Genomic DNA, 17,719 nt, shown 5'->3' on the forward strand with positions numbered 1-17,719 from the left:
TGTCATATCTTCGTGCATTCACTATCGGGTGAAGCACTGTTCAAGCTGCTTTACTGCCGTAGTGAATGCTCGAATGTATGGCCGAAAACTTCCAGGTATCCTCGCCCTCATTTTCACTGTTCCTGGAACTGCTGAGAATTGATGAGACTTGTGAACACAAAATTCTACTTCTTACAGTGGTATCGCTCCGGGATACAGAGATACTTCAACGCAATGCAACTTCCATAATACAACGATTAAAGGTAATAAGAAACACATGATGTTAGTAATACAACATTAAGTGAAAGCTAACGGCGCTTTCAGACAGTCGCGCCACATAACGGAAACAAGTGGAAAGCCGACATACTTAAACTTGACGCCGAACATTTCTGATGCTGCGGGACAGAGGAAAAACTAGCATGGATCAAGTAATACAGAGTTACTAGAGGCAAACCCCAAGGGAAATAATATCAATCTACTAATTACACGGTTTACCAAGTTAAAAGAAAAGGTGGAATGCTTCGAAAATCAAACAGGCAGGCCCAGCTGAAAAGCTAAGGCATTCGAGTAATAGAGTGGTGAACCTGGGCGAGTAGGGGTAAACTCCTATGTGAAAGTACAAGCAAACATTAAATATAAATTAAGGTGGAAATGAAACCAACAGCGCTTACCCCAAGGCACCCCATCCTGGGAGGGAGGATAGCTGACGTGTGTCTGATCGCTGGACTGACAAGAAATAAAAAGACACGAAATCTTCCCTCGCTCTCTTAAGAAGGCAAGGCAAGGAGCTTCCCTCTCGCCACCCAGATCCACCAATCAAAACCCCTTACCAAGTTGCTATGTTTGCACAATATTCCAGAACGTTACGTAACCCTTATCGTGAAGTTTCCATCTTCCAAAATGAGTAAAAACATGCTTCTAGAATCGACAGGGGCAGACACACCCTGTTCTGAAAGTCTGTGTCACAAAACTTTCCAGAACATTACAAAATATCACTCTACAGTAATAATAATAATAATAATAATAATAATAATAATAATAATAATAATAATAATAATAATAATTTACAATTTAGTAGTTACATTTCCAAATATAGATAGATGAAAGGAATACAAATAAAAGATACTACACTAATATTTTACACCATATAGTAAACATTTCTTTGAAAGAGACATATTCCACAGGTCATATCTAAGATGATATTTTACACAACCTAGTATATTTCTTTGAAAGAGACATATTCCACAGGTCTCAAAAACCTTAATCTAATAAACAGCTTCTCTTCTGGACTAATGGACTTTCTAAAGATGGTATCCATCCATAACTCCAAATTATTCTATGAAAATGCAGTTAGCTAAATAATTTATGGGAATATTTTCTTTAAATCAAAGTATATTTTGCAAAACATTAAACTTGTAGAACAATCAGCAGTGAAAGGCTGTTCCCATAATCTCTCTCTCTCTCTCTCTCTCTCTCTCTCTCTCTCTCATATGCAATTACTGCTATCATCTCTTCAACATCCATCGTGAAACTGCTATTTGCTCGACCAGCGTCAAAGCTGGCAATGTGTCAGGCAGGTTATGTGGCATCTTTTCTGGTAGCTCGATGCCATGACATTGCTGTTGACGCCGCTGCCATGGCATCCTGTCTGAAACCGCTCTTAAATCTGTGATGCACTGAGGGGTCACTTTATTAGGGTGATAAACTTTCTTCAGCCTTTAAATCACTCTTGAGTTCATTCTACTATGACTTCGACAAGACGCTGAAAATTTTCTTTGTACTGTCAAATACATATAGACATGAATGTGTCCACCGGTCTTCGTGAGATTAGAGAGTAGCATTGATCTGTGATGAACAGTCCTTTTCTATTAATTTCCAAGATGCTCATTACTTTTGAAATTGGGGGTACAGACAGGCCATTATTCTTCTTCTCTTTCTTACCAAGCGAGTTAGCCGTGTAGTTAGGGTCGTGCAGCTGTGAGCTTACATTCAGAAGATAGTGGGTTCAAACCACTGTGGGCAGCCCTGAAGATGGTTTTCTGTGTCTTTCCATTTTCACACCAGCCAAATGCTAGGTCTGTACCTTAATTAAGGTCATGGCCACTTCAAACGCATAGCCCTTTCGTATCCTATCGTCATCATAAGACTACCTGTGTCAGTGTGACGTAAAGCAAATTGTAATAAATAAATTATTCGTATTCTTATTCTTGGGTGGGGTAACGGGCCACTGACTACCATCACTTCCCTGGTGTGCCCCCCCCTTTCAGTCTTGTTCCAGTCATCTTCCATTCCGTCATTGCTCTAGGGGTTCTTATTATTTCCATCCTGCCAATTTTACCAAAACTCGTCAGTCTACTGGTCTGAATTCTGTTTTGTAACTTTCCCACATCTTGTTGTTACCACAAAGACACACAAACGAAATGCTGTCAGTTGTGTACAGTTTTATTTACACCTTATACACACATTACACATACATAAATAAACCACTACCGAGCTCGATAGCTGTAGTCACTTAATTGCGGCCAGTATCCAGTAAGTAAATTCTTTCTTGAATAAAATTACTGTGTCCACCTATTCAGTACAATTATATTTTGTAGTCATTAAATTCTACATGAAATATAAACAATAGTTAGGGACATGTTTCGCCCTAGTTTTGGGCATCTTCAGCCTAATACTAATCTTAAGGTCAAGTCTTAAATCTATTAACATTGGAACTTAATACTAAACTTAAATTAATGTCAATATTAAATACAATGGTCTTATGCTTACTACAAAGTTTTAGGTGATATTTACATAGTTTACAATATGTACTATAACTAAATGCCAGAATTTGTGAACAAGGAAGCAATAAAATATTTTATTTTACAGTGACTAGAAAACGTCTGGATGAAAGTTTATGCAAATGTGTACGTATTGGCTAGAGATTGATCACAGCGTGAATTGAAGTTTCTCCAACTGTTTGACTAGAGATTGATCACAGCGTGAATCGGGAGATAGTGGATTCGAGCCCCACTGTCGGCAGTCCTGAAGATGGTTTTCCATGGTTTCCCATTTTCACACCAGGCAAATGCCGGGGCTGTACCTTAATTAAGGCCACGGCCGCTTCCTTCCAATTCCTAGGCCTTTCCTATCCCATCGTCGCCATAAGACATATCTGTGTCGGTGCGACGCAAAGCAAATAGAAAAAAAATATTTTTTTAAATCACTATTTTGAACACTTGACTGCTACAAAGAAGAAGAAGAAAAGGAGACTACAACACTTGCATGTCAACCAACTACCAACGCAACAAATTCACATACTCTATTAACGACTTGCACTCATCACTCTCACTAAAAGAACTCCACTCAACTCTACCGCCAAGACCGCCTCTTTATATATATTGCCTGGCCAGGCTTCTAGAAGAATATGACACAACATGTTTTCTCGTAATCTCAAGAGTCTCCAATAACCTAACTCTCTAATGCTACAGATACGTTGTTCAGGACTATTACAGTGTGTTGCACAACATTGCACTGGATATGTACATCATATATACAAGTAATAATAAATTATATACTATTAATTATGTGTTCTTACATTAAATAAACTTATATTAATGTACATACAGCAGATGTTTCATGTCATAACCTCACAAATAATACGATCACGATTTATACCAAATAAAGTCCGTACATAACTACGTAAGTAATAATGATTCTAATAGATGTAAAGAACTTCATAGCCACACCTCACAAGTCATAATAATAATAATAATAATAATAATAATAATAATAATAATCGAGCTCAATATTTCCATTATTTACCCCTAGGATAGAGAATTGTTTCCAAGATATACTAGTCCATTACACTTGCATCAATCTCCATGTTCCTTCTATGGCCCTCCTTCGTCATTAAATGCATGGTTTTAAGGAACTTTATTCCACTCCCTGGATCCTACTTTTATACTTCCAGAGGCTCATTTTGTATCTTTGTAACGCATCTTCTAGCCCTCTGCTTCCTTTTTACCACCATTGTTTCACTCTTGTCTTGACTTACTTTCATGGCCCATTCTTCTACACTGAGCGGCACGAAAAACGCATACTTCAATTTCTTTCAAAACTGAAATTAATTTTAAATTTATGACACTAATCCACTATCTTATGAAAGAATATTGTGGTACGGTCCCTTTAAGTGTCTAACAATGAAGAGAAAAGACGATTGTAAACAAATTGAACAAATTAAGCCAGAGGTGCACATTTCAAGGAAATATTATTTATTTATTTATTTATTTATTGATGTCTTTATTTGTGGCGAAGTTAGGGCTCTTGGCCCTCTCTTACACTTAACCACATTATGCGGCTTAATACTGAATCCAAACTTAATATTCAAACTTAACACAGTGTATATAATATAATAGTAATATAACTTAATAAACTCTAAAACTAAAAGATTACATCCCAAGTCTAAATTTAGAAAAATAAATTCAATATTAACTACTCTAGGTGGAAATCATAAAATATAACAGTAATTTATGTAAACTTTTGGGAACTATTTACTACAGACATTCACTCTCACATTCACACATAACTACATGATATAGCCTACGTATTCAAGAGGAAATCTTTAGACTGTCTTTTGAAGGTAATTAATGAGGAACAGTTTCTAATTTTAGGGGGTAAAGCATTCCAAATTCTAGCGCCCGACACAAGGAAAGAATTACTGAAGGCAGATGTATGATGTGGAGGTATTGCAATTGTTGACCCAGATCGCGTGTCACGGTCATGAAAGGAGGATAGAAAACGGAAATTACTGGAGAGATATTCAGGTATATTTTCGGTCAAGAGTCGATAGATAAGGGTTGATACATGGTGATTCCTCTGCTTCTCTACTTTTAACCAAGAAAGTTGTGCATAAAAAGGGGATACATGCGAGGCAAAATTCAATGAAAAAATAAATCTAATGCAGGAGTTTAAAGCTCTCTGCAATTTCCTATTTTGTTCACTGGTAGCATCCAGCAACACAACATCACAATAGTTAAAAATTGGAAGTATCAATGTTTGAACCAGTTTTATTTTTAAGTTGAGAGGTAATACGGTCTGGTGAATCTTAAGGGGATGAAGTGATGAATGAACTTTCCTGCATACGTTAGTGACATGCTCATCCCAGTTTAAAGTTTCATTTATAGTGACTCCAAGGCTTTTTACTGATTTACAGAATGGGATAGCAACGCCATTTAGTTGAATGACTGGAATTTGTAGACTGTGTAGATGGGCAAGCAGTTTCCTCTGGCCTAGTATAATAGCTTGTGTTTTCGTTGGGTTGATGGAGAGAGAATTCTCAGCTGCATAACAGCTGATCTGTTCTAAGTTTCGGTTCATATTTTCAATAGCTGCATTTATGTCATTCACTTTTGTGTGACAGTAAATTTGAAGGTCGTCGGCATAGAGATGGTAGTTGCAGTTTTTCAACTTAGAAGAGATGTCATTCAAATATAAAATAAACAACAGGGGGCCGAGTATAGAACCTTGTGGCACACCATTAACTTTGTACTTCCACTCCGTTCTCATATCATTCATGACAACACACTGTCGTCGGTTATGGAGGTAGGAAGCGAACAATTTGAGAGCAGCGTGGCTAAAATGGTAGGAATGCAATTTCGCTATTAATATGTCCGTACTGATAGTGTCAAAAGCACTGCTGAAGTCTAGGAGAATGAGCACGGTCACTTTGCGTTCGTCCATTGCTTTTCTTACGTCATCCGTAACTTTTAGAAGAGCAGTAGATGTACTATGTCCTTTTTTAAATCCAGATTGCAGGTGATCAAGTAACGAATGATGCATCAAATATTGGAGCAGTTGTTCATGCATGAGTTTTTCTAAGACTTTCGAAAGTGAAGAAAGTATACAGACAGGTCGATAGTCAGATGGAGAATTTGCTAGAGATTTTTTTGGTACTGGGAAAATTAAGGCATCCTTCCAAACAGTTGGGAAGTAGCCTTCCAAAAGACATGAGTTACATATGTGGGTTAAAATTGGCAGTACTACATCTATCAAGGTAACGACGAAGGATATCGGGATGTCGTCCACTCCGATTGCTTGCGATTTGATTGATGTTAGTTTTCTTCTTACATCGTTTTCATTTACTTTACGAAATTTGAACAAAGGCCGTTGTGGTAATGGAGTAGATTGAAGAGAATTTATTGTTGTTTGTATAATATGAGGGTGGGTATTAACTATTTCTCTAGTAAAGTGGGCATTTAATTCATCTGGATTTATCTCATGCGTATTGGAGTTTGTAGTTTGCCTCCCAATACCTACGGATCTGAGTTGTTTCCAGGTACTTTTTGTGTTTAAGTTACTGGCTAATTGTTGGAAGTACGCATATTTTTTGTTTCTGATTATTTGTTTAACTTTATTTCTAAGCACACGGTACTTTTCAAAATCTTCAGATGATAATGTCTGCTTGTAACATCTGTGTAGTGCATCTCGTTCAGCCATTGCGGACTTAATGTCATTTGTTAACCATGGAGCAGCTTTTCGAGTCACCCTAGCAGTACGTTTAGGTACGTGTTTGTTATACAATCCCAACAATAATGTGTTAAACCTCTTTACTTTTTCGTCATTGTCAGTCAAGTGCAGTATTTCGTCCCACGGGTAGAGATTAGCATCTTGTATCAATTGTTGAGGATTTAAATTTTTCATGTCTCTATAGGTTATCCACTTCGGCTTTGTTTTGGGAACTTTCAAAGAATAAGCTAAATATATGAGATCGTGGTATGAAATACCAGGTACAGAAGTTTGTCCGTGTTTTAGTATTTTCTGAGGATTATTTGTGATAAGTAAATCTATTAGAGTGTGTGAGGATCCGTTAGCCGTATGCACGTGGTGAGTGGGATTAAGTGGCAACACTGACATGTTACAAGAGGTAAGTATGTTCTGTAAACGATTTGCTTCAACGGAGTCTATTAACAGGTTTGTGTTAAAGTCGCCAAATATGAGTACATGTTCGTAGATAGGTAGGAGTCTTAGTAAATTTTCTTCGAAGTCTGTGAAGTTTCCTGCTTTTGGTGGTTTGTAAACAACTCCAATCAGTACTTTAGTCTTATCAACAGATAGTTCTACAAACATATATTCAGTTAAGGTATCGGTAGATAATGTCGAAGTATGTATAATCTTCCCCGTTAAATTATTTTTGTAGTATAGAGCTACTCCTCCTCCACGGCGCTTCGGTCTATTGTGAAAAACTGCATTAAATCCTTCTATATTTACCGAATTCAGAGGGACCGAGTCCTTCATCCAACTCTCACTAATTGCTACAACATTTACCATGCTTCCTTCAAAAATAGCTTTCAGCTCAGTGTGATGGGCAATTATAGACTGAGCATTGACATGGGCACACAATAATGAGCGGGGAAAGGACGAGAATTCTCTCTCCAGGTGACTGCGGGCGGGGTGAGAGGGGGTCAGGGAAAGAGAAGGGTGGGAGGGTTCAGTATCAAGGTGAAGGTTGTTTACCCTGCCCAGGGAGAAAGCTACGTTATTACCTGTGTTAGCCATAATCAAAAATAAACAGAGGGCAACTTACCATGGTTTCCTCTTGCCTACGTAAGCCACTTGAATCATTTAAACATTCACTCACACTAAACTTATAATAAAACCACTTATAATTAAATCGTAAATCCATGAGTCATGTACTCTACTAATCACCTAGCCCTGAAATAACAGCATTTAGTTCCGCTGTAGTGGTCACAGTGAATTTGTTTTTGTTTTTGCCTAGAAGTACTATTCTTCCTTCCTGGGTCCAAACGTTACGCACTCCGAGCTGGTCTCGGGCTCGATTTAACAGATCTTTTCTAGAAGCAGTCAGTGACTCCGTAACCAATAGTTTGGTGCCTTTGAAGAGCTTCTTAGCGCGCCAGACACGATCGCGAACATGAAACCGGACGAATTTGACTATAATCGGCCTGTTTCCCGAGGTCACGACTTCCGCAGCTGATCTGCGTAGAGGTCCCAATCTATGACAGCGATCGATGTCATTCATCGATAATTCCACTTGTAGGTAAGATTTTACTGTCTCTATCACTTTGGCATAGACATTCTCAGCCGGTTCTTCTTTCACCCCGTGTATGAGTAGACAGTTCCGTCTACTGTATTGTTCGGCTTCGTCAGCCCTGGCTTCGTGCTGGTCAAGACGCTGTTGAACAACTAGTAACTCCTCCTTTACACAAGAAATTTCCGCCGAGATGTACTGGCGAAAGTCTTTGAACTCGGAACAGAGGGAAGACAGATTTTCATCGGCGCGGTCGTTAGTGTTGGCAGCCCTGCTGGCACTGGCTGATGTCAACTGTTCCAAGCGAGCTTGGAACTCATCCATCCGTTTAACAAACTTTATTTCAAAGTCCGACACACGCTTATTTACACTTTTTACGGACATGTTTTTACTAGAACTAGACGTCAGTTGTCTGGTGTAATTACTGAGACACACTCACCGGACTTGTCTGCTAATAATCTTGCTAATTCAGGCTGGTAACACAGAGCTCTCCTACACAACACACACTCATAAAAGTAATGCATTCTGTTTTGATGTTATACACTTCACAGACCTCGGAGACGATCTCGGGGACCTCTACTCGCATCTTCAAAAGCGTGTATTCCCACCTCTTGCACCAATGACGGCATTCAACCTTTCAGGCATGATTCCGATTAATGCCGTAATGTTGATTCCGATTAATGCCGTAATGTCCTGCTGAGGAGTCCTCTCCCATTCTTCCAGGAGGGCGTTCCGTAGGTCCTGTAGGTTCTCGGGATAGTGCTGACGAGCTCTTCTGCCCAACTGGTCCCAAAGGTGCTCAATAGGATTCAGATCGGGGCTCGAGCAGGCCAAGCCATAGCACGAATCCCTGTTTCATCCAAGCATTCTTGCACAATTCTCGCGATGTGTGGGCGTGCATTAGTGTAAAATCGTCACCAGTAAATGGAGCGAAAGAAACTACATGCTCCAGAAGGATTTCCTTCACATACCGATGTGCGTTAAGACTTCCATTCTCCACGAAGACCAAGTCCATCCTTGCAGCTGCATAGATTCCTGCCCACACCATCACAGAACCATCCTGAAAAGGCGTCCTAAATGAGAATGTGCAAGGAGAAAACCTTTCCCCTGGCCTTCTCCAGACTCTCTCTTCCATCAGCTGATCAGAGGCCGAATCGCAACTCATCAATAAACAACACTTGATCCCATTGTTGTACTGTCCAGCCAAGATGTTCCCTTGCGAAACGTAACTGAGCTGTGTGATGCTCTCTGGTGAGTTCCGGACCTGTAGCAGGTCTTTTGGACTTAAGATTGGCTTCTTCCAGTCTTCTTCAAACTTGGAGTTGATTTTGTGCTTCAACGGCGGTGGTGTGACGGTTGCGGAGAACTTGAAGTTATGAGAAGAGGTCATCTCTCTCACATTTTGCTCTTCTCGGGCCTGATTTTGATCTTGCAAAGCCTCCTGTTTCACCGTACCTTCGTATGGTTCTGGAAATCTTGGAAGGTGTAGTCCTCAACACTTTTGCAACGTAATGCATGCTGCAGCCATCTTCTACCATAGGAGCAGCTTTCGCAGCTTGTTCAGGGCTTAATGGCATGTTTACTCCAGAAAGCTGATGAAGGCAATCACAGAAAGATCCTACAAACACGTGTGATTGAAAGGGAAACAATGAAAGGTACAACAATAAGCGCTACAATAGCGGGAAAACATTATTGGCTCACATCCAACGATGTGTTTTCCAGGTTGTGTGGGGAAAAAACCATTGAGGCTAATGCAATAATCAACACTTCATTGTTTGCTCGCAAAGCAATGCCAATAACATACCTGGTATTAAAATTGTTAAAATAAAAAAGCAAAGCAAAGTCATCTCCGTACAGGCCATTAAGGCCCTTGGAGGGGTGGAAGGTAAAGGCTTCCATTATCCATAATCTCGGCACTTGATGGGGTTGAGTGGTTAGCTCTACGCCTGGCCAAAATTTTTTAAATGCAATTAAAATATAGTAAGACACCAAAATGTCATTGGACCTTTTTTTTTTTTTTTTTTCAAATTTTGTCTACTTTCCCTATTTCTAGGAATTATTTTTCAAAAATACACACAAAGTGCTTCAGTTTGATTAAATAGATAATTACACATTTATTGGGTGTTGCATTTTTCGTGCCGCTCAGGGTATTACTAACTGAATTTGTACTGTGTCTTCACTCTCACCCCATATCACAATACCATTAGCAATTAACCAAGCTGTAGAATTCTTTGGCTCTATCTTCATTTTGACTTCCTTCTGTACTTTGTCCATTACAGTGAAATATAAGAGAATGGACAGAATACTTCCCTGTCTCAGTCCTGTCTTTACTTCAAACTAATATCTCTTCCCCTTTTTACATTTCCTGTACAATGTTGGGATCATGTGTACCATCTCTTTGGCAACTCCTTTATTTTCATGAAATAAATTTCATGATTAAAGGCCCTTATTGACAGTGCTTAAAGTATATTTTTCAAATATGAGAGAGAAATTCCACCTTTGCAATACCATAAATCATGTATTTGGTTGTTAAAATGTAATTAAAACATAGTGCGACATCAAAATGTCATTGGACCTTTTTGTTGCAAATTTTGTCTACTTTCCCTGTTTCTAGGACTTTAAAAAAAAAAAAAATACACACAAAATGAGGTTTTTTTAAAAATCTATGTTTTCTGAAAATTTTGGAGGGTTGTAGGGGAATGATTGGTAGGAAATTAAAATTTTGGATTCAACAATGCAAGAATTTCCAGAACTATCATGAATTTTTCTAGGTAAGGTCCCTAAATGGCCTCTATTGCCTTGACTAATCAGTAAAGCCCAAATTTCTAAGCACTAATAGGTTAGAATAGAAACTTATTTAAGCAAGTAGCAAGTGTCTTCTAGTCCACAGAACGGTTCTGGTATGAGATGTACATAAATATTAGGGGGGCAGCTCATTCGTACCTACGTGATTGTAGTTCGAGCTAGATGCCATTTGCTGCTCGCTTAAATAAATGTGCTTTCTAACCTGTTAGTGCCTTGAAATCTAGGTTTTATGTATCAGTTAAATCATTACCCTCTGTATCATATGAACTTAGGTCGGTTGATTACTTTTAGAATCTATGGACTGTTGCTAAATAGTTCATAATAATCCCCCCCCCCCGTGTATAACATACCAATGGATGGCATCCCAGCAATTTCTGCTGCCATGTCATATATGATTCAGAGTGCTGTAACTCTTTTAACAGTGCTGTTTGTGAGTGAATAAAAGCTAAAATTAACCGACTGGACTTCTTTCTAAAGCGTATCAGTGTGTGTCATCCATATTTGAAATTTCCATTATTAAATACAAGCATCTTACTGGGTTCATTGCAACTGAAGCGTTTTGCTAATATTATTTACAAATGCAGTTTCAGGCTAAAGCCAAATTGGAAGAAATTCTTCTTAAGCTGATTCAGGAATTCCTAAGTTGTTATTTTCCACTCAGTATTTCCTTTATTATATTTAGTGATGCATAACATTATCATACCCGCTAACCCTTCTGATTTACCTGGAAACTTTCCGTTTTTTAACTCTTCTTCCGATTTTCTGATTTATTTTTACTTCTTCCTATTTTTTACCAATATAACCTCCAGTACGGTCGATACTCTTCTCCTAGGATAAATTATTATGTGCTAGTGTAATTTACACAACCTCATTTTCAAGGGTATTTATTTGATGCTTTATTTCGCGAGCGTATCGTCCGTCGCCTTCGTGTATCGTGTTCCCCACTCACCACAGCAGCATGTGTGCTTTACAGCTCGGGATTTGGGACGAAAATTGTCCTACAAGCAAGATAGGCTAGCGCGCGTTAGCAACTCGGTTAATTGGGACAAAAGAATGAGTTTGTTATTGTGTGGTTCATGCGCTGTTAACATCGTTTCTGTGCGTAGTTTCATTGGAGTTGTAGGCCACGTGTTTTTTCTTGCATTTCTGTGCTTTCTGTAAATAATGGGACATATTCAATTGTTTTGTATGTAGTAGTTTCACGTATTTCAGTGCATAATTTTAAATAGTTGAATTTATTTCAGGGTGTTGTGTCGGTGACAGTTTCTGGTATGTTCTCTTCACGTTATGGCCAAAAAATATAACAAACATCTCCAAGTGTTCAGAGATACCTATAAATTTCCATTCATTTTACCATCTAATAAAGGGAACTATTATGCAGTTTGTTGCGTGTGTTGGTGTAATATAAATGTTATTATTTGTATGTAAGTGTAATAAATGATGGTGGTGGTGGTGATTATTGTTTTAAGAGGAAGTACAACTAGGCAACCATCCTCTATATAACACTAATCAGAGGGAAAAATGGAAGGGATCCGACACTTCGAAAAATGAAGGTGTCGGTCGAAGAAAGATAAGGGCCACGAAGGGCGTGAAAATGAAAGACTCCCTAGCCCTCGCAAACCTAATAGCATCGGGGTCGGAAAAGAACAAGAGGTGTCCAAGGGAGGTCGGATAGGATAGATGAAAGTGAGGAGCCTGGCACAAGTAAGTGGAAGCAATGCCAGGACTCAGCTTAGGGCCTCGTGGTGTAATAAATGAGAATGATTAGGTACATTTCTTGTAACCACTTATGTTTTCTTAGTTTTTTTTTTAATTGAATGGTCAATTTGCATTGTAACTGCAGATATCTATGCCTTTTATCCTGACCTTTTTTCACCTAGACCATGGCCCAATATATGATGAAGTCAAAGAATTAAAAAATCTTCCTTTTTTTAATTTGTAAAAGTTGGCAAGTATGCATTATATTGTTGACTTAAATATTGTTTTAATTCTTGTGTTTGTACCACAGATATCTAGTCTTTCTGACGCATCTCAACCAAGCTTGGCTTCTATCACATTGCTGGGCACTGTGCTGCAACATAAGAGTAAGCTGGAACAATCTCTACCTTCAGACTTTATTGCTAAAGTGTGGGCTGTGCTGTCTTCGGAACAACACGCAAGAAATACATCAGGTCAGCTGACTCGACTTCTGGAGGTTGCAAACGAGGAGGAGTTCCAACGCATCATCAAGGACTTGCTTACAGAAACAGTGAGTATAACATACTTTAACACATTCACTCCCGTAGACGCCTCAAGGCGTTTAAGAGCAGCCTATGTTACGGGACCATATCCGAGTTAGTGTTTAACACGTTGGGTGCCACGTGCCGCCATACGGCGTCACGGTGGTCTACAAATTTGAGATGGCGTGACGCCATATGGCGGCACACCGTTCTTGAAATCAGAGTTGGCGTGACGCCATATGGCGGCACAGTTGAGTTTCAGGCGATGCGCCGTAGATAATCAGCTGTGACATCTATGCGCGTAAAATTGGTACTACGTGAAGGGCGAACTTCAGGGTCTATTCCAGCTATGTATTTTTACTGTATGCCACCATGTGGCGCCACAGTATTCTTCCGAAGCCACTGTCTGGCCAGTGGTCTTTGTCACAGGTGAAAGCGCGCCAGGCTTTGTTTATTCCTCGTTTACGTACGTATTATCACTCAGTTTATATAGTTGTGCACAAATATAAAAAATGGAAGATATTGGTAATAATCTTACGAGGGAACACATACATGTGTTACACTCGGATTCGGTTGAAATTTGGTAGGAATATTCGTGGGAGGCAGTAGAATGCCAAGGTGAAAACTGCATGTACCCAGCGCAAGTTTAAACGCCAAAATTGAGCAAATAAATAGTCATAAAATTAGAAGTACCACGGGAGTATCGGGGTGTGGCGGAGAGGTAGGGAGGAGCGAAGCATCGGACGTGAACCAACCGGGCTGCGTCGAGCTGCGCCAGCAGCCAGGTAGCGTACAGTTAGCGCGTTTCCCTTAACTTCCCCATCAGATGTGCAAAACGTAAATATGAAAACAGCACATGAAACAAGTGTACAAAGGACGATGTTTGAACAACGATGCCAATAAGGTTTGAAAAATTACAACGAGTAACAAGAACTCGGGCATGCCGAGACGCATATTTTCATTGTTTAGAGTTATCAGAAAACTGTTCACAACAATATGTAATGCAATATAAGTACTTGTTTTGCATTTTACTAGGTTTTCATAAATATTGCGTTAATTTGAATTAGGAAATAAATATCCCGTATTGGAAATTCGTATTGAACATTCCATGTCAAAAAATTCTGTGACACCATATGGCGTCACGCTATATTTTATCTTTCCTAAAAATTGATGTGACACCATATGGCGTCACGCATGACCATGGTATGGTGAGATAAAATTTACTTAGTACATCATATAAATACATCCCAAGATTATATAAACAGTCTACAACGCGTACAATTGCTTTGGCACCAGCGGAATGCAATTCAAAAACATGCCTGGCACCAGTGGAATAGTGTGCTACAATCGGCTCGGCACTCAACGTGTTAAGGTCGTGCGATGTAAACATTGTTTCGAATTCAGCGCTAAATTTGTACGGAGTCGTAGTTCGTTTTGAAAACCATAGATGGCATATAAATGAACAGTCCCTCACTCTGACTACCTGAACAGAGGGTAAATTCCAATGCTTGCTTTATTTTTTTCTTTGAGTAAACACGGATCTAAGCCAGTCATGGTATTCTTGCGAGGGTGTGTAGTGAAGTGAGTTGTTGTGTCACAATAACACGACGAGTTACAAACATAGTATACGAAGTGAGGAAATTGAAGACATACTACTGAATGCCGGTGCTGACAGGTGTGAAAACTACCGCACTATTAGTTTAGTATCTCATGCCTGCAAAATTTTAACACGTATTATTTACAGAAGAATGGAAAAACAAGTTGAAGCTGAGTTGGGGGAAGATCAATTTGGCTTCAGAAGAAATGTAGGAACACGTGAAGCAATCCTGACTTTACGTCTGATCTTAGAGGATCGAATCAAGAAGGACAAGCCCACGTACATGGCATTCGTAGATCTAGAAAAGGCATTCGATAATGTTGATTGGACCAGGCTATTTATGATTCTGAAGATGATAGGGATCAGATACCGAGAACGAAGAATTATCTACAACCTGTATAAAAATCAGTCTGCAGTGATAAGAATCGAGGGCTTTGAAAAAGAAGCAGCAATCCAAAAAGGAGTGAGGCAAGGCTGCAGTTTGTCCCCTCTCCTTTTCAATGTTTACATAGAACAGGCAGTAAAGGAAATCAAAGAGAAATTTGGAAAGGGAATCACAGTCCAAGGAGAGGAAATCAAAACCTTGAGATTTGCCGATGATATTGTTATTTTATCTGAGACTGCAGAAGATCTCGAAGTTGCTGAATGGTATGGATGAAGTCTTAGGTAAGGAGTACAAGATGAAAATAAATAAGTCCAAAACAAAAGTAATGGAGTGCAGTCGAACGAAGGCAGGTGATGTAGGAAATATTAGATTAGGAAACGAAGTCTTAAACGAAGTAGATGAATATTGTTACTTGGGTAGTAAAATAAGCAACGATGGCAGAAGTAAGGAGGACATAAAATGCAGACTAGCACAAGCAAGGAAGAGCTTTCTTAAGAAAAGAAATTTGCTCACTTCAAACATTGATATCGGAATTAGAAAGATGTTTTTGAAGACTTTTGTGTGGAGCGTGGCATTGTATGGAAGTGAAACATGGACGATAACTAGCTCAGAAAGAAAGAGAATAGAAGCTTTTGAAATGTGGTGTTACAGAAGAATGCTGAAGGCGAGATGGATAGATCGAATCACGAATGAAGAGATACTGAATCGAATTGGTGAGAGGAGATCGATTTGGCTACATTTGACGAGAAGAAGAGATAGAATGATAGGACACATCTTAAGACACCCAGGACTTGTTCAGTTGGTTTTTGAAGGAAGTGTAGGTGGCAAGAATGGTAGGGGTAGACCAAGGTATGAATATGACAAACAGATTAGAGCAGATGTAGGATGCAATAGTTACGTAGAAATGAAAAGGTTAGCACAGGATAGGGTGGCATGGAGAGCTGCATCAAGCCAGTCTATGGAAAGATGACTCAACAACAACTACTGAATGATGATTCTGGTGATGAACACATCCCAGATTTCAGTGATAGCAAAAGCAGTTTCAGTGATGATATACCAGACTCTGGGCAAAGTGAAATTCAGCGCATTCAAATAACTGATACGCATCCGTCTTATTGCTCACCTGCAATCAAGTTCACTGGCCAGGTAAGATTAAATGCTGACATTGAAAATAGCAACGAAATTATGTCTTTCATCAATTTATTTGTAAATAACGATTTTCTTGAATATGTATGCCATCAGACAAACCTTTACGCGGAACAAGTTAGTAGTGCAGTGCCGCGTCCATTCACTAAATAGGCGTATTCTATTTTTCAAACGTGGAAACCGGTCGACATAAATGAGATGAAAAAGCTTTTGGGACTAATGTTTATAGGGTTGCCAGGTTGTATGTTTTTCCCGTATTCTTACTTTTTTTTTTACTGTTAATTTCAGTCATCAATCAATCAATACTGATCTGCATTTAGGGCAGTCGCCCAGGTGGCACATTCTCTATTTGTTGTTTGCCTAGTCTTTTCCTAAATGATTTCAAAGAAATTGGAAATTTATTGAACATCTCCCTTGGTAAGTTATTCCAATCCCTAACTCCCCTTCCTATAAATGAATATTTGCCCCTGTTTGTCCTCTTGAATTCCAACTTTATCTTCATATTGTGATCTTTCCTACTTTTATAAACGCCATTCAAACTTATTCGTCTACTAATGTCATTCCACGCCATCTCTCCGCTGACAGCCCGGAACATACCACTTAGTCGAGCAGCTCTTCTTCTTTCTCTCAATTCTTCCCAACCCAAACATTGCAACACTTTTGTAACGCTACTATTTTGTCGGAAATCGCCCAGAACAAATCGAGCTGCTTTTCTTTGGATTTTTTCCAGTTCTTGAATCAGGTAATCCTGGTGAGGGTCCCATACACTGGAACCATACTCTAGTTGGGGTCTTACCAGAGACTTATATGCACTCTCCTTTACATCCTTACTACAACCCCTAAACACCCTCATAACCATGTGCAGAGATCTGTATCCTTTATTTACAATCCCATTTATGTGATTACCCCAGTGAAGATCTTTCCTTATATTAACACCTAGATACTTACAATGATCCCCAAAAGGAACTTTCACCCCATCAATGCAGTAATTAAAACTGAGAGGACTTTTCCTATTTGTGAAACTCACAACCTGACTTTTAGCCCCGTTTATCAACATACCATTGCCTGCTGTCCATCTCACAACATTTTCGAGGTCACGTTGCAGTTGCTCACAATCTTGTAACTTATTTATCACTCTATAGAGAATAACATCATCCGCAAAAAGCCTTACCTCCGATTCCACTCCTTTACTCATATCATTTATATATATAAGAAAACATAAAGGTCCGATAATACTGCCTTGAGGAATTCCCCTCTTAATTATTACAGGGTCAGATAAAGCTTCACCTACTCTAACTCTCTGAGATCTATTTTCTAGAAATATAGCAACCCATTCAGTCACTCTTTTGTCTAGTCCAATTGCACTCATTTTTGCCAGTAGTCTCCAATGATCCACCCTATCAAATGCTTTAGACAGGTCAATCGCAATACAGTCCATTTGACCTCCAGAATCCAAGATATCTGCTATATCTTGCTGGAATCCTACAAGTTGAGCTTCAGTGGAATAACCTTTCCTAAAACCGAATTGCCTTCTATCGAACCAGTTATTAATTTCACAA

General features: G+C 39.1%; 1 protein-coding gene across 1 annotated transcript in view; it reads left to right on the forward strand.

Moving 5' to 3' along the window:
* Nucleotides 1-17,719, forward strand: part of LOC136858749 (unhealthy ribosome biogenesis protein 2 homolog) — a 211,295-nt gene that overhangs the window by 154,081 nt on the left and 39,495 nt on the right. The window contains exon 10 of the mRNA XM_067138511.2: nt 12,822-13,061. Coding sequence (XP_066994612.2) covers nt 12,822-13,061 — 240 coding nt within the window. The remainder of the gene's footprint in view (nt 1-12,821; nt 13,062-17,719) is intronic.

Source organism: Anabrus simplex, chromosome 1 (genome assembly GCF_040414725.1).
Source record: "Anabrus simplex isolate iqAnaSimp1 chromosome 1, ASM4041472v1, whole genome shotgun sequence".
Taxonomy (NCBI): Eukaryota; Metazoa; Arthropoda; class Insecta; order Orthoptera; family Tettigoniidae; genus Anabrus; species Anabrus simplex.